Source organism: Nothoprocta perdicaria, unplaced genomic scaffold (assembly GCF_003342845.1).
Source record: "Nothoprocta perdicaria isolate Ctin4 unplaced genomic scaffold, notPer1 scaffold_46, whole genome shotgun sequence".
NCBI lineage: Eukaryota > Metazoa > Chordata > Aves > Tinamiformes > Tinamidae > Nothoprocta > Nothoprocta perdicaria.
Genome location: NW_020455710.1, coordinates 3,115,275 through 3,133,817, shown reverse-complemented (window position 1 = coordinate 3,133,817; position 18,543 = coordinate 3,115,275). Strand labels below are relative to the sequence as shown.

General features: G+C 39.7%; 1 protein-coding gene across 1 annotated transcript in view; it reads left to right on the top strand.

Annotated features, from left to right (window-relative positions):
- Nucleotides 1-7,902: 7,902 nt before the first annotated feature.
- The window catches only part of SMURF2 (SMAD specific E3 ubiquitin protein ligase 2), a 50,775-nt gene continuing 40,134 nt past the window's right edge, over nt 7,903-18,543 (top strand). The window contains exon 1 of the mRNA XM_026046868.1: nt 7,903-7,999. Coding sequence (XP_025902653.1) covers nt 7,948-7,999 — 52 coding nt within the window. The 5' untranslated portion in view covers nt 7,903-7,947. The remainder of the gene's footprint in view (nt 8,000-18,543) is intronic.

Below are 18,543 nucleotides of genomic sequence, written 5' to 3'. Positions count from 1 at the left end.
GAAAAAAAGGGGGGGGGCTTCTGTTACATTTTTAAAGGATTTCTAGAGTAGAATAAAAGAATGATTCCAGATATACATGGTGACAGATTTTGCTTTAAGTTACTTCTGGCATTTTATCAGCCCTACTAACCTACTTAATTATCTGTGCCATTTTCATTTGGCTCACAACTTGAACATTTTTAGGATGAAACTGTTTTTAGAGATAACTATCTTAAATTCTTTTAAATCACTTTCATGGTGGACCTCTGGGGGATCCTGTTAAAGGAAAGCATAAAAGAAGTTAGTACAAATTTGGCATGTGGTTGATATTGCTGCAGTTCAAGAAGAATTAGTGGAGGGGGACTGAGGATTGTGTTTATTAAATGGAATCATGCAGTAAAATTATTTATAGAGTTTTTTTATGTAACATATTTATAAACGTCTACAAATTTGTTAACATGAAACAGAGGAGAGGATAAACCTCAGTGCTTCAGAAGCTGCTAAGCCTTGTTTCTTTTTGGTAATTCACAAAGCTGCGTGCACATTTTACATCTACTTACTCTGCATCCTTGTGGGGGTTAAGGCTTTGTTATCTAATTTTGTCTTTGAGCCCTGCAGAGCCGAGGACCTGTACATAATATCATTATAATTTGATAATTCTCCTGGAATTAATCTCATCCTTTGAGCTGAAATCTCTAGAAGACACTTTAATGAGATAGGTGAAAAGCTTCTATGTGCTTGAACCGACAGCAAAACAGAATTACAAGGTGAGGGCTCTTTTGTTTAAATGGTTTACTCTGCTCCAAGGTGCTTTCATGGCCAAAGTTACATAGAGGAGTCTGTCGCCAACCTCATTGCATGTCCATGTCAGTATTTGCCTCCAGTAGCCCCCACACAGTCACCACAATGGATTGGTATGAGATAAATTGCCCCCCTTAAAAACCTCGTCTTAACCCTTGACACTTAGGGAATTCTGCAAAGCCAGAAACATGAAGTTTTAATCCCTGAATATCTAGATAAGTAACGAAGACCAATGAGAACAAGTTAATTATGTCAAAGTATTAAGGCTTATCAGATAATGTTGTAGAATTCTGTGGGATTCAGGAAGGCATCTCTGCTTTACTTGGCTGCAGCGATGGAAGATGCATCACAGAACATTTTTTACTTCTTCCAAAGCATTAAATACTGGCTGCAGCCCAAGCAGGATGCTAACTAGGCAGACCAGGAGATTGATTTAATATGGCAGCTACCTTCCAATGCATCACTGTTGATAATCAGTGTCTAAGGGGTAAATTCATAGCAGCAGGACTGAGTCAGGTTTTGGCATCAATGTCGGCGGCACCCTGCTCTCAGCATCAGTGGAATGAAGACTTGAAGAGACCTAGAGTACAAGAGATCTCACAGCTCATCTTTTGCAGACAACAGATTTATTATTTCAAATTGATGCTGGGCAACAGGGGATAGGAAAGATTGGAGAAGAGTTGCTATTTCCTTAGTAGCTTAATAATGTGGCTTGGTTGAAAGCAGCTCTATATGTCAACTCTTTTAGATAGCTGTTCGGCCTGACAGTCTTTCTGATAACACTTCATTTGTCTAAGCTGAATGCTACTGGGACAAACACACACGGTGTCAATTTGAATCAGACAATATCTGAAGACAGATATTGCAGTGCGGTAGTAAATTGTTGATATGTCACTCAGAGGGGACCATTTCCAACTGTCTTTCTGCAAGAACTTATTTTTTTATGGACTTCTTCGTATTCATCAGATAAATCTTCTAAGGATAAGATTCTACAGTTGCTTCATGCACAGTGCAACCCAAGAGAGGCCTAGGGAGTAGTTACATGGCGGAACGCGCAATTCAGGTCATCTTAGTAGTGTTCAGTAACACTTAGCACCTGAAATTAGGCTCTTTCTATTCTGCTAGACTTAAAAACGCTATGCAAAACCTGTAATTTGTAACTTATGGGGCACTATATATCCAACAGCAGCAAAACGCGCTGACTCAACTGGGGAACAGGACTGGGGCTGGAACACGGATGTGAAAAATAAAATACATTTGATTTCCCCTCATTTGCTCAAATGTCAGGGCACGATTTCTCATTTTATATGAATGATAGATTTACCTCTTTCAGAAAGTGAGTTTTAGCCTCCAGCTAGCAATACCGCAAAATGCACCGCATCTCCTTATTCTGCACCGATGCCTATCTGCCCTTTAATATCTGCCTCTTCTAAAATCACATCAGGATAGTGCTGCTCTGCAGGACATGATGAGGAAATAAGATGGCTAAAGTGCATGGAATATCTGTGCATCAGTTACTAATCTGTTCTGGATGGATGGACTTAGAAGTTATCTTAGTGACTAACCACTGGAAAATCCTGTGATATAGGAGCTCATGCATTTTTTTTTTTTCATTTTTTTGTAGCCACAGCTGCAGTCATTTCCCTTCAGAGACACATCATTTCCCCAAGACACATCCTGTCTCAGAGGGCTACGGTGTCTGCTGCTCCAAGCTTCTGTCCCCTTTTTCAGTAGCCGGCACATGGGTGGAGATTTCCTTCCTAGTTTCTTCTCCTGAAAAGCTTCATCATGCTCTCTAGCTTAGAAATGGATTCAATCTTGACCTCTTGCATAAACACTGTCTCTGCATGCCAAAGGGAGTCTAAGTGAGAACTAGAGTCTGTCTAGACATGTTTCTTCATCATTTAACTTGGATAGGTGTCTCCCATTGCTGGGTTAACTCTCTGTCTCTCAGTTGTAATGTCAGACCTAAACCAGGTATTTGCATCTGAATGCCTTAATGTAGTTATTCACTCCTCCATAATTCTCAACATCTGAAACAGTGCTCCAGCCTAGCAATTTTCATACTCACCAAAAGAAAAAATAAGGAATGTTGTACAAAATGAAACTGTCTTTTCCTCCCTGAAATGTAGAAGCACTTCTATTACTTCAGTAGGTGAGTTTGATGCTTTTGTACAGAGTAGCTGCAGGGGCAATAATAAAAGAACCTCACAGAGGACAGAAATTATGTAGGTACAAGCCAAAAATGTGACTGGATCTGCATGAATTTAGAAAGTACTCTTGCTATAACAAGAAATTATGAAAGGATTAAAGAAAGATTACAAGAAAAAAAAAAACTGTGCCAAAGGGACAAAAAGGGAGAGCGGTGCCCTGTGCAGTCAAGGATGTTGACGGAGTAGGTTGGAGATGGGTGAGGTAGCAGGAGAGCTGCATTCTAGGTGGCATCGGGGAGTTGTGATCTGTGGAAATTAGTGAGGCAGAAGAAGATTCTGCAAGCTGAATAAGGCCAGCAAAATTCAAGGCACTTTTTGTTTTGTTATCTTTCGGATAGCGAAGCAAACTGATCTCTTACTGAATATTTCATCACAGTAAACGTTTTGCCTATATTTAAAGGAAGTGGCTTGCGGTGGCCACTGACTTTTGAGAAATAATTTGTCCAGATTCCGTTTTTCATAAAATGTTGGAATCTGGGTTTGATGTTGTTAAGTTTAGTATTACTGACTAGATATTACTGGGTAGTGTATTGGGATATCAGCTCAGGTATGACCTACTTGGTATTCGGCACCGCATTAACATGACAAGAGAGAGTCCTTGCTTTGAAGACCCTTGCTGTTTGTCATGGAAATGGCCTTGGGACAGGGAGAACATGGTAGTGTGGAACACAATGTGATGGCAGGAAACACAGCAAATCTCTTTCTAATGAGGTTTTGCATGCAAAGAGGTAAACAGGAATGCTTTGAAAGTGAATTAGTTAATCAGACAAAATAAGAAAGGGACAGAGAACACTGATAGTATAAATGGTTATCACTTCATATAGTTTTTTTTTTTCATAGAATAGATAACTTTCACAGAAAGATAAATAGGATAAGAATGGGATCAAAGACTTGTGTAAAGATTTCAATTTTATTTTTCTGCACATTGAATTGAACCCAATAACTCCTAATGGGCCTACCTAGGTGATGTTTAATTCTTTTCTTCTCAGAACTGGACTGTTGGGTGGTAGAACTATTTCTAGTTCTACCTAGTTCATTTGGCCTTAGCAATTGCAAACACAATGGGAATACATTATAGAGAAAAAGAAAATAGTGGTGTAATTCCTTCCTGATTGTTTTTAACGCTAGGATCTGTAGTGGTGGTGTTTCTAAATCACACCTGGATGGGCTATTGGAAATTTAAAGAAAGACTAGTAGGAAGAAATACAGAATTTTAAGTATACTTTTTTGTTGTTGTTTTAATGGAGAATACCGTTTATTCACAAAAGCTTAACAATAGGGTCAGGACTCTCTTGCTTCCCTGATATCATCACAGAAGCTAGAGAAGAATGTGGTATAACACCAGCCAGCTCTCATTACTGCTAGAGGAATGTGGTGTGATTAAACCTCTATACAGAAAGAACTGGAATGTAATTCTTACATGTTGATGTGCTTTGAACACATACCACATGCTGAGGAATGAGTTTCCAATATATTCTTCTGTTTCTAAAGATGGAAAGGACCTTGTCTCAAAACGCTAACTAAAAATATCCTTCTCTGAAAATGAGCACAATTTGGTTAAAGACATTTGTTCACATTTTCCAGTGCCCAAAATCTCTAAATCCTTTGAGAACTATCTTAATGCAAAGCCTTCTTTTTCTGCCTATTGGGAAATTCAGGAATCAAAGCTCTTTTTTTTCTTTTGTGCAGCCACAGAACAAAATAAGTTTTTGTAGTTCTAGATATTTTTTTGAAAGAAGTTTTATTAACATGATACTAATCACTACATTACATTGTGCTTTTGGAGTCTTCCTCAACCTCGCTAGAGTCCTAAAGATGATTGATCTTATCTTGCCCTTTATCTACATTTCCTGCAACACCTGAGACTGCATCTCTGTTGCTAACTCCTGGATCTCCCTCCCAAGTCCAGCAGTGAGGCTGCCTTGCAGAACAAGAGCTGCGGGGCGATGCAGGGCTCTCCCTTCCGGATCCGAGCTAGCTACCTCATCCTGAAAGGATTTGTTGCTCAATGATATCAGCCTCAAGTGAAGCACGGATCACTTGTCAGCAGTAAATGCTAATATTTGCTTGCTTACTTCACCAGATCAGCACTAGAAAGCATGAAATCTCTTCTCACTCTGGAAATGGTAATACCCCAAGACAAAACTTATGTAAATGCTTGGCTTCTACAAGCCAAACCAGGATCACTCATGCAGCTACTACCTTACTGTAAGGATATTTTGAGAACTCGAGGGATAGCACTGGCACAAGAAACTCTGGATCCTGAAAGATTTCCATTTGTGTGGAATTCTTTCATTACTTTCAGGTACTGTCAGTGTCTTTGGTCTCCCACGTGGCCTGCAGCTCTTGGCACTCTGCGATGCTTCCTGACCGCTGCTCAATGCAGGTTTTGCACAGGTTCAGATCTGCACTGAGCTTCTACTCTTAAATTCTCTTTAGCAATTTCACTCAGTGAAGGGGAAAATCAAATAGAAATATTGATTACCCTATAGAATTGTGAGAGATAATGGGACAGAAAAATCTTTAGAACATCCAGGCAATGTTCATAGCAATGCTCTTACAAAACCACAAAGAAAGAAAAGTGCATTTTGCACCTGATGTAGTTATCTGTCCAAGTGCAACCTGGTCTCATTTTACAGAGGACACAGTCCTGACCATTTTCTTGCAATTAATACATTTTATACAGTAACTCAAATGCATGAGTTGTCACTTAACACCCCAAGACTTGCACTATATATTCATTAAAATATGAGCAGCTTGTTCAAGAATCTTAGAATGTTATAGTCTGGTAAGTCGCATTCCAAAAAGTCTGCATGAGATTATATTATAGCATGTGACTTTTAAACAGCACTTTTAATAAAAAACATTAAAATGTTCACATAGTTACTGAGCAATCAAATGCTGTATTTAATCCCAATACTTTCTAAAAATGGCATTGCTATCTTTCATGCTTATTATCCATTAGAAAAAGATCATGTAGCATAGTAAGTTCTATGTTTAATCTAATCTATTTTTGTCAAATTAAATTATAATTGTTACATCCTGAGTCCAGAGTGCACTGCAAGACACTAGAAACAAATAATCATTACATGTTAGAAAAAATCTACTGTAGCCTAGAAATATGCGAAGCATGTGAAAAGTGGCTTCATATTTTGTTTTTCTATTCAGTGGCCAGGTAATGTTGCAATATTTGCAAAGCAGCTGCCATTTGCTTTATACAGTTGGTTTTACAAAAGCTTAATACCCTGGCTGCATGAATATGCAAGAGATTGAAACTTTAATATGACTTTAAATTATTAAAGCTGTTTTTTTTTTCTGTTAATGCAGGAATCCAGGACACCTGGAATGTCTTTGAGGTGTGTGTGTATTTACGTAACTATGAAGTAAGTTTTTAACTGTTTCCGTACAGCACGTAAAGCATAACATCAGGTATGTCTGCACTTAGAAGTAAATTTTGTTTTACTTGTTTTAAGCTCTCTTTGCTTGAAATAATGTCTAGGCAATAGATCAGTGCATTTTCTCTTATGTTTTGTCTATCCTATAAAGAAAGGTTCATTGCAAGCACTTGCTGGTTTTGTTATTAAATATGCATTGCACAGGAAAGAGTTTAGTATGAGGAAGGGGATCTATCCCGGGACTCCTCCATTCCCAGGTGAATTAACCCTGCAAGAGCGGTGCCACTGCAGCAGGAAAACAGGGAATTTCCTCCAGGGACAGCCTGCTGCCTGCAGCACACCGTGGAAGGAGGGAGATTTGGATCTGCACAACCTAGTGCTCCCAGAACCACATCCCGCTTCTGAGCAGACCCAGATTTGACTTAATACGGCCCAAAAGCCCACACCAGATGGGACAACTCCAGGTATGCTGGTGGTCCAGCTCTACTTCTGGCTTAGGCAGAAGCAATAGATATGCTAAGCTCTGTGCTGCATGGGTCATGTTTGCATCCCGTTTGAATGCTCACCACGGGGTAATCTGTGACTACCTGTGCGGTAACGCTCCGCAGGCTGCCTGTGCCATGACGCCACTGCATGAGTGGCGCGCTAAGCACAGAAAATATTAGTAAGGTTATTAATAAGAATAGGTGTGTGGTTTATTAGCTAGCCCAGTTGCAACTGTGGTAACCTCCACGGTTCTACTGGGAGGCCCTGTGTCCTTCACGGACAGTCCTGCAAAGTCCCTCTAAGAGCCACGGTTCCTCCAGCGGATGGACGGGAAATGGGGCCATGCAGCACAGACGCGAGGCTGCTCTTCCCCTTCCGAGGACGCTGCTTTGCCCAAATCTCCCTTTGCTCCATTGTGAACCAGCCCAAGGTTTAATGGTTTCCACTCCACGGGTCTGCGCTGCCACATCCACGCAGAGCACTGCCCGCTCTCAGCGGCATGACCAGGCACCTCGGTAGGGCTCCACGGTCATTTTGCGCTGCCATCCCAGATTTTTCACGTCTAGAGCCTCAAAACCCACTTCAGGTGGTGGAACCACCGCCTCGTGGCCAAGCTCCCGTCTCCCGTTTCCAGGCCGCGGTCGCCTCCCCGCTGTCCGGGAAGGGGGAGACTCGCTCTCCGGGAAGCGAGGGAGCTCGTGGGGGAGGCCGTGGAGCGCAGGGAGGTCCCGGCGCGCGGCTCCCTGCGCCGCTTTGTTGTTCTCGCCGCCCGGGCCGCGGGCAGGGGGGCGGGGAAGGGAGGCGAGGCGAGGCGGCCGCGTCTCCTCCTCCGCCTCCTCCTCGGCCCCGGCCCCGCTCATGGCGACGCTGGGCACATCCGGGCTTCTCCTCCGCCGCCGCCTCCTCCTCCTGCGGCGGCCGCCGCCGCCGCTGCTGCTGCCGCTGCCCTGAGCGCCCGGCCCGACTCCATTAGCCCGTCCCCTCCCCCCTGCCCGCCCCGTCTCCCTTCCCGGACCCAGAGGCAGGGGGAGCCCCGGGCCAGGCAGCGCCGAGCGCAAGGAGCCGCCGGGGACATGTCCAACCAAGGGGCCCGGCGCAACGGGCCCGTCAAGCTGCGACTGACAGGTGAGGGCGAGCGCGGCGGGGACCTGCGGCCGCCTCCCGCCTCCGCCGAGGGCGCGGAGCGCGAGGAAGCGCCGGGGCGGCGGCGGGGAGCGCGGCGAGGCGCGGCGGCCGTTGGCGGCGAGCGGCCTCGGCGCGGAGTTGAGATTGAACCTGGGCTTGGAGCCGCCGCTGCGGCCTCCGTGCGCGGGGCAGGGTCGTCGCTCCCCGCCCGTGCGAAGGGGCGCGGAGGGAGGAAAATGTCCGCGCCCCGCAGCGCGGGGCAGCCGCCCGGCCCGGCCCTGCCGCCCGCCCGGGCCCAGGGGTCTTGAGGCGGGGGCCGGCGGCCGCTGCCAGCGCCTCGGCGCTGCCGCCCTCAGCGCTGCAGCACCCCTCTCCTTTATCATTATTATCGTCATTATCATCGTTTCCCCGCTTCTTCTGCCCAGTGTGAACTTGAGACTGTCACACTCTTTGTTTTGATCTCTTTGTTTGTGTTTCTCCCCCCCCCTCCAAGCCGACTTCCTTAGTTAAAATCCTGTCCACCTCACTTGCGCCCATCCCTCCTCCGGGAAGGGCCCTGGACTTCTCTAATGTTTTTAGGTATCACCAGAAATCTTCACCTGCACGCTGAGAAGGGGAATAACTTATTGCTGAATCCCAGAATTATCTGCTTTTTTTCTTTACTTATATTTACCTTTATATATATATAACATATATAACATTTTATATATATATATGAACCAATAAGAACCAGGTAAATAGGTTTGGAGGATAAAATCTTGAAAATGTTGCTGGAGCTTTCATAAAAAATATAGAAGACCTAGAAGAGTGGTGAAAAATATTATAGACCCTTTCCAGCAAAACAAAACACATACTTTGTGTTCTAAGTTGTCACTGTGTGGAAGTGAGAGATTAGGAAATAATAGGTAATAGTGCTGATTTTGTTGTCTCTTCAAAATGTGTTTTAGTAGGATGGTGGTTCTGCTTGCAGAGAAGGCCTAATAAGTCTTAAAAATTTCTGAGAGTTGGTGTATTTACTTTAAGTGCATCTGAAATATTTCCAGGTAATACCTAATAAAGACCTGTTTTCTTATTTTTTTCGAAGTATGTGTGTGTATATATGTATATTTACAGGTAAAATGAGTATATATCCTTATGTTTTACTCTGGAAATATTTGGTCTAAATTTGTAATCTAGTTTTCATGGAGATTTGTGAGTGTTTATATATTGAACTTAGAAGTAAGACTCTTAAAATATGCATAGCTGGGACTGATGCATGGAGCAGTGCTGCCTTGGTTTCACTGTGTTTTGTAGCTTTCTCTTTAGGTTATTGCTTTACTTTTATTTTTCTCCTTTCAGAGTGTTCAGACTTGCTTTATCTTTGAAATGTTAAAAAAGGTCTGGAGTCTCATGTAAAAGTATGGAAAATACCTGTTTAGGGAGTTGCCTTTTTCACCTTTGGATTTCATGTTCTATATTTGTTTTATTTTCATTAAGGATTAAGGATGTAATCATCTGTCTGTGACAATATAAATATGTTATGGAGGATTATGACTATGAGGAAGAAATAAGCAGTTTTTCTTGCTGAGTTTTGGAAGCTGTGCAGTTGTGCAGTCAGCTCCAAGAAGGAGCAGACCCAGCACTAAGATGTGCTGCTGAGTTTGTGTCGTCATATATTTTAGGCAGGATATGTACAGAACACAGGATACAGACAAAATTGTCTTTACAGGGACTATTCCAGCTCCAGCAGCTGTGTGCAGTTGCCGAGAACCAGTTCTGTTTTTTTGGAAGTTTATATGCCTGTTTCTCAAGTTAAAAATACTGGAGTTTTTTTGTGCTTTGGTTAATTGCATATTGTTTCACATAAGGTCATTTGCTGTGAGGTAGTTTTACATGTTTAAGGAAAGCTGTTATAAGCAGTGAATTGAACTTTATGAATTGAACTGACATGTTGCTAGTTCTTGCCTAGAATGAATTTCAAGTGCTCTGCGTGGTTTTGATTACCCTTTTTGATTGGAAAAGCAGTGTAAGGACTCTTGAATTCTAAAACTGTTTGGAATTAAAAGAATCTATATATTGCAGTGTTTTAAAACATTTATTCTCAAACTGACAAATGTTATTTAATCTTAATTTTCTTTATGGCTTTATGGAACTCACAGTCTTATGTTCTGACTTGAGTATTAAAGGATTCCTTCAGCAATCATTGTATAATACTTATCTTTTCTGTTCATTATCTCTGAATTAGATGGTATAGATTAAAAAATGAATTTCAAGAACTGGATTCAATTAGCAGTTTTTCAGGACATAAACATTAAAGGTTTAGATGGAAAACATTGTTTTGACTGACTGGATAAATGACAGGGTAATGTTTGATGTGAGTCCAAGAACTGATCTGGAGCTAGTGCCCAACTTCTCAGTCCATCTCCAGGAGCCAAATAAAATATTTAACCTAGGCCTCGTTTTGCAAAAAAAAAAAAAAAAAAAAAAAAAAAAAAAAAAAAAAATAAAAAAAAAAAAAAAAAAAAAAAAAAAAAAAAAAAAAAAAAAAAAGGTTGGTTTTTTGTTGGGACCTTAAGAAAGTTCTGAGAAATGTTTGGCATACCTTTACACTAAGTGTTTAACAGTTTATTTAGGTCTGGGTTCCATAACAGAGAAAAAACACAGTGGTGGCATACTTGTAGTAAGTTTTTATTTAGTTTGCAGTGAGTCTGTGTTGTACATTTCTTCAAAGGTTATTCTTCTGTTTGTAGCTTTCGTCATCTGTCATAAAGAGCACTCAGACTTTTAGTCATTATCTTGAGCTAGAAAGTTGTTAGGTAATTGTTAAAATCCAAAGATTATGCCTTTAGATGAGACTTCAATTCTAGAATGAAGTGTAAGTGCACATTTCTGATAAAATACAGTGAGCATAATTTAAATTCGCTTAAGTGTAGAATTGCACTGCTCTTCAAAATTTATCTGAGTAGCTGACTTGCGTTATGGCTTCTTTGGATAATGTTCCTTCTAAGAAGAGTTCTTCTAAGAAGAGTTTCTTCAACACTGACACTTTTACTGCTGTTTTATCAGTCCTATTTTGATTATACCTGAGTTATATGAAAACTGCAAGTGCAGTCATGCTTTTCAGTTCTGTTGTGATTTTCTCAGTGTTTTATTGCACCTGTAAATATACTGGACTCTCAGATGGAACCCCCACACTGAAGACTGGGTTAATGTCATCCTTCAAAGCCTAGAAATGATCGTTGCTTTCAGTTGCTTGGTAAATATTTTATGTTTCAATCTGCGAATTAGCTGATGTTAAAATAGTTACATATGACTGCATTCGCTTAGAAACAGAGTAAATGGCAGTTACCTAAATGAAGTATGTAAAGCTTTATCAGGCCTTTAATCAAGAGATTAAAAAAAATGAGCTTGAAGTTTGCAAAACCACCGGGGAACTATTGGGTTGAATGGAGGTTAATACATGATTTAATTTAGTTTCTGTGTTACAGCTATCATTTCTGTTTAGAGCTTTGTTGGTACAGAGTGAAGAGCTGACCTGGAGAGGTGTTAGAGATGTTCCTCATGACCCCTGGCAAAGTTTGCTGGGAAAATGAAAACATTGCGTTGTTGTATTGTAGAAAATGGACACTGTCTCATCTGCTAGGTCTTATGTTGGTTTTACTGTGTATTAATTTCTTACAGTACAAAGCTGTTACCGTGGCGTGGGATTGTGGCGTTGAAGGAAGGAAGTCTGTTAGTTTTGTTGGAAGCGGGATGGAATTTTATGGATAGCAGGGCCTCACTATGGAAACAGCATCACTGATTGATTGATCAAACCGCCTACCTGTAACTTTCTTGTATCAAAGTTGTGGTTTTATAATTAACTTAAATTGCAACACAGTTTTAGACAGCTTAAAAGATAGGAGGCCTGTTTCGTTTTCATTTGTTCCTGGTCCCTGGCTTCACCTTTCTGTGCCTTGCCTTGTATTAACTCCAGCAACTGTGTAGCTGCATGAGAAGCTGAAAATTCACCTTACCAAGAAAAAGACCCTGTTTTGTACTGGGGAAAAGGAGGGATACCCAATGAAAAGTTGAAAGGAGAGCAGCACTGCTGCTTTTACCTGCAGGTAAAGTTAGACAGGCTTTAGACGACAATGAAACAATGGAGTCCCTTCGTGCAGGGTATGTTTGTCTTATTGACACGTCACTTGCTACAAACCAGTACTTAAGGAATCAAATCAATAAATTACATACTAGGTGGATTAGGTTAGCAAATCATAACAAAGTCCACAGGCACATGTCTAGCCTGTTTGTGTGGGGATTAGTTGATGCGTGGTCCTCAGTGCTGTCATCGAATTATGAGGTGTGTATGTGTGCATATAGAAGTGTTTGTATGTATTTATATACATATAAGAGAGTGGTGGATCTCAAATTGTACAGTTGTTCACAACAACTGAGCAGATGTATAGGGCAGTCTCAACTACTTGTTTCAATGGCCAGGTTTTATTCATCTAAATACAAAATCAGGTATCTGGGTTCAAGGAACATGGACCACACGCAATGGGATGTAATTGGAAGGAAAATGATCAAAAAGGATTTGGGGGAGGAAATGACAGTGGGAAAACAATTCAAGAGGAGCTTGCAATTAAAAGAGCAAAAAGGCACAGTATTTGTTCCTGGCTGTACAAACAGGAGAGCAGTAGACACTCATGTAAGGTTTTCCTTTGTAGGTAACATTGGAACACATGTAGGAGACATAGGGGATATTTGCAGTCCTGATGTTAGTTTTTCTGTTGTTTTTTTTTTTTTTCAAGTTGCTGTGTATGGGAGTAGTAAAAATCATGGGGTGGAAAAAGTGAGTAGTTTTGTAATTCTTCTTTTCAGTCAAATGTAAAGATTTTGAACTGTACTGTAATGTATGTGTAGTTGAACTAGCTGAGTAATGCCGGTGTTAGCAACACATTCTTTGCTATTTTCTTTTTTTTTCCTTTTTGTTTGTAAGTCGCTCTGAAAATGTGATCAAACCCAGGTGAAGACATTTTGTCTTTGTGTCTACAAGGTGAATAGGTTGATCCCCAAAAGATGACAGCTTTTAATGCTTCGTTCTGCTTTATCTCTTGGGCTTTGAAGTATATCTTTGTTTTGCCATCTTACTTCAAATGACATTTCACTATAAGGGCAGATCTTTCTTGTGGATATTTGAAAAGGGGAATGATTTCTTTGGGAGTCTTCCCTTCTCTCATCATCACCATCATCATCGTCATAATGACATGACCTGACTCATGACTTGACATAATGGCATGAATACGTTGCCACACAGGCTGTTATGTGCATGTTTGTACATTAATATTTAAATGCTCCTGACACATACAATTCTGAGATCATTTGAATGACTTCTCAGTGGCTGGTAAAGATTAATCTCTGTAGTATTAGATAATAGATCCCAAAGTAGCTCCTGTCTTTTTCCTCTGCTGGAGCGCATTTCCTCTTTGGGAAATAGGATCAAAATTCCTGAGGAACATCTGATGATAACATATTTGAGGAAGCAAACTGTTGACTTTTTCTTGCTACTTAAACTTTAAATACTTGCAATGAAAGCATAGATAAGAATGCTTGCCACTTTAAAGAGATGTTCCTCTGTAGATAAGAAAGCTCAGGACAAAACTGGGTAAGCACTATCAGCTACCCAGTAGTTTATATAGGGAAACTTAGATTGGAGAAGGGACATGTGCAAGATCATAAAAAGGATAAACCTGGTAAAGCTGGGATTTAAAAACATTATCTCTTGACTTTCTGCCCATGTTTGTTGTTTTCCTTTAATACAAATCCACAGAAAATAAGGTTCTGGTTTGGGCTTTCTGAGCCTGTACATTGGGGGTGATTCAAGGTCATCGTTCAGTTCTGTTTTAACAAGCTGCAGGTTCTTGGTAGTTCTTCTAATTTTAAAAAATCGCAAGATGTAGTTTCTTGTTTTGCAGGCAAATCAAACTAAAAGGTCTGGTGTGCCCCAAAGTGAGTAAAAATATTGCTTATTGAAGTGTTGTTCACATTATCGAAATTTGAAAGTGAAAGAAAAAGTAGCAGCCTGCAAGTTTATATAGCTGCATCCTGTTGTTATTTTCTGGAATGAATCTTTGCCAATACATGTTTAAGACAACATATAAAATTTATTTTCTTGAAGAAAGAGAGGGTGACTCCAACTATGGCTGTTAGTTGTTGGTGTTTCAATAATACTGAAGTACTGAATCCTGGTGGCCTTTCTGTATTGAATTCATTGAAGTTGTTTCATATACAGAGATCGTTTGCAGACTATGCAGTTTTTTCAAATGAGAGTACATACCCAGCTTGTACCAGACATGTTTACATTGGCAGCTGTGACACCACATTGCCATAAAACGTACAGTGACTGTTTGGTGCAAAAGCGTTTCTCCCCCAGGACCATTTTTCAGACTATGCACATCCGTGTGCGCCAAATGACACCGTGATCAGTTGTGTTGAGGAACTCATCCAGGTTAATATCAAACCCCTTCCTCTTACCCGCTCCTCTTTTCCCTCCACTTTTTACCTGGGCAGAGAGCAGGAGTGCGATGGGAGTGAGTGTTTGTGGTATCGTGATTACGTGATGCACCCTTCAACAAGTGCCATGAACTCCTTTTCATTCTCCCTTGACCCAGATTTTAGTGAAACCAATGGAGTTAAGGGAGTCATAACTAGTTGTATCTGTAATGATGCTGCTTCTTAATGCGCCTAGTTACCTGATTTGGACTTGAATATATAGATACATAAATAAGTACAATTACAGATGCAGTTGTGGTCATGTTTAATTGAGGGTGAGAATATGCATCAGTGGCACCAGCAGCACCTTCTCCAACCTTGAGCCAATTTGGTGATCTCTTTATAATATAAATAAAGGCTGGGCTCCGTGCCCTTGAAACTGCATACAGTAAAACTGCTACTAGGCGTGAATTGTAAGACTTTAGGAAGGTAAATGGAATGTGTTCAGGAAAGCTTAGTGTTTCATTTTCCTTAAAAGTCTACTTTTATACATACACATGTTCTTAATTGAAAAAATATAGATCTATTAAAATGAAACTATTTTATCCTTGTTGAAGGAAGAAAGATGTATCTGGGTTAGAGTACTTATAAACATGGCTTATAAGTAAATTAAAATCTGTAAACATGTGTGTAAAAACTAAATTTGTCCAAGTGAAATGAATAGATTTATTTTCATACTTAACTGCCTGGGATTAGAAGCTCATAGTATTAATTGTGCCAAACATTTATGTGTCCTTATGGCACATAATTCTTAAAATCAACTTTTCCTTGATAGATTTATTGAAATTATATGCTTTATAGCTCTGTATAGAAGTCTGTATGAAGACTGAATTGATAGTAGTGTTGTGCCTTGCTGCAGAAATGTTAAGGTATTGCCTTTTTTTTGCTTTGTTAAGCAGCCAAAGAAGTACTGCTGCCTTAATTTATAAAAGGTGATGTCAGATATGATTTGAAAAACTTGTAAAGATGGTGCTGACGTAGGTAGGGGGTGGTGATAGTTACAGAGAAACGAGACATTCATGCAGGTGGAATGGGACAGCTGGGGAGCAGAGCTCTCCACGAGTTGCCTGGAGGAGCTGTGCTGGCAAAGAGACCTAAAGGGACTAGAGCAATTTTGGGGTCATTTTACAGTGGAAGCAGAAAACTAAGGTAGATTCCTGTAGTTAGATTAAGCCATACAAAAGAGTGTGCTGTATTTGAGGCTCCTGGCTACAATATTGCTCTTAACCATATATTAATGATTGCATTTTCACGGTGAAAATCTAAAGATACTAAATGGTTTTTTTTTCCTCACACCAGTCTTTATTTTAAGGAAATATATGTGCTACTAAGTACTGCATTTAAATGCACATGAAGGACCTGCTGCTGCCAGTTGCTGGATAGCACTGGGTAGAACAGTATAATTCATATGTAGAAATTTTCTGGATTTTTTTCTTTATTAATAAGATTCTAGTTGAAAGTTCAAAAATGTCTTATACTGTGATTGCAGAAGCAGCTTAGTAACCAGTGCAATCCAGACAAACAAACCAGTGAACAACTGTAATAACTTTAAGTGCCATCTTTCATAATTTCAGATGGGTCATATAAATGGCATTCTTAAATGTGTCCCAAAACATCTAGTATTGCTAATAACAGCACAAAATGTTAGGAAGGAGGGTAAAGGGAATCCTAAGATGTATATGTCACAGTTCCTTAAGAAACTGTTACTGAAGTGTGGATTGGGGAAAAACAGCTTGAACGCAGGTCAGCGGCAAACAGATGCTACTTCGTGTGTGAAATCCCCACATATTCTTGCAGAAGCTAATGCTGTCTGGAAAATGGAAATTCCACACAATAATTTGGTTGGGTCCTCTTAAGTAGCTGGCTATGCTCTTTTTGTTAAAAGAAGTTGAGGATTTAGCTTTTTGTGCTCATAGAAATGCAGCATTGGTGTGACTAGCCTGACGGTGTGGAGTTACGTTCCATTGTTGCCTTTATGAAAATCTTTCACCTTTGGGATTTTTAGCTGAGAACTAAGTCAAGAATGATTTTAAGTGCTGATGCGTTATGCTTTTTTCTGTAACAGGAAGAGGGAAGATCTTTAAGCAAGAAGTGATGTACAGAAATTTACAGTAGTGTTGTGCCCGCTTTATAGCAAAGTAACTCATTTGTCTAGTTTGCTCTCCCGTCTTTGAGCTTTCTGCTCCCTCAATTAAAGTTGCTCTCCTAAAAGCTGTCTTGCAGTGAGAAGAAGACCGTAGTTGAGATGCCCTATAAGATGTATAATAGCAGTAAAGACTGTAAGCAGTTTCAGTTGAATGTAGGGACCAGTTTCAAAGCAACCAGAAGAAATGAGCTTCCTTGGCATTGCTTCGCCCAGCTCTTCCTTAGCTTGGCACCTTACTCGCCTTGCTGCAAACTACAAGAGGTAGGAAATTAAAGGCCTGCTTCTGAATGACCATGATTCATAGCATAATTTCAAGAAAAGCTTGCAATTAAGATTATAATTATTCCTTACATGTAGAACAAAAGGAGTTTTTCAGCTTTTATCAAACTCCAGAAGTTTTTTGTTTGTTTGCTTAAGATTTAATTCAAAAGAGTATTTGATACCTTGGTCATTTTATTAACACTTGTATATGGCCAAAAGACTTTTTACCAATTAATATCTGAAAATTATGAAGTATTTTGTAATGTTTCCTTGACTAAGTTATGTGCCATATATTCACAACTGGTTCTAAATAACATTTTTTTTTCACTTCAGCTTTATTGGCTATTGATGAGTTAGTTGAATGAAATGTGTGACCTTTTTTGACCAGCTTTTTCTGTCCATTTGATAATTTATATATTTGTATTGACTGTAGGAGAGTTACAGTTATGTACTCTGCCGGAACTTGCAGTGAATATAAAGATTTCTTTATGCAAAGAGGGAAAAAACAATCTGACACCACTGGATTGGTATAGGGAGAGCTTAATGTGTTAGCCAGTTGATTGATCTAATATATGGTGCTTTGTTGCTAAGTTGTCTGTTGCTACAGAAAGCATTGAACTTACATAGAAAAAAAAATACATGCACACACACACACATATATATTATATATATACATATACACACGTACATAGACAAAGTGTGCAAAATAATTCAAACAGAGAAGAAATAAATCCAAAATATATTTTGGCATAAGTATTTCTAGCAGCAAAAAAGCATCATATTGTATTTGAAATTTCTTTTGGAGTCCTATTCAAAAAATGGTTATATATGATAAAGATATGTGTATGGCGGGGAGGTTGTTTGTTTGTTTTTTAGTTAGTCAACTGAAAATAAATGAACTGATAAAATGTGAAATTTCTGTGCTTCATTATAAGTAAATTTAGACTAAATATGTTCTAACCACAAATAGATGTTTCTGTGTGCGTGTGTATATACATAATTATTTCATATTTGTTTAGTGTTTCTCTTTGATTCCAGTGGGGTTTTTTTGTTGTTTGTTTTATCCTTATTATCCCTAATCTATGCAAGACCAAAACAAAGTCTGCTCATATGAAGACACGTTTTCCAACAGCCTGCTTCTCAAGCTTCAGACAGTTAGAAAACTACTCTTTTTTTTTTCCAGCTGATTTCCTTTTTCAAGATTTAAAGTCTCTGAAAGCTTAATTCCTAAGTATTTAGGAACCTCTGTAACATTGAGATCTTCTAACTTTCCAGAGCTACAGATATATTTCATTTTCAGATACACTATGTGTATCATTTTGTATTGAAATTCATACCCATATGTCAGTTTAGTTGTGAGATGTCACAGTTTGAGAGGTGAGCTGCACCTTTGCTGTTAAAAGAATATTAAATAGCTAAAAATTACAGTTTCTATATGGTGCTAACTGAATTTAATTGAACTATCTTCTTTCAAGAAGACGTTTTTTGGGGGCACGTATGGATATGTTTAATAGGGTATGCTTTATTCAGAGTATTTGGCTGTTTTTCAAACTTCTTAATAAAAGCATTTACAGTATAGTTATTTTTGTTACAGTGAATTGTTTTATTGTTTCAGAAGTGAATG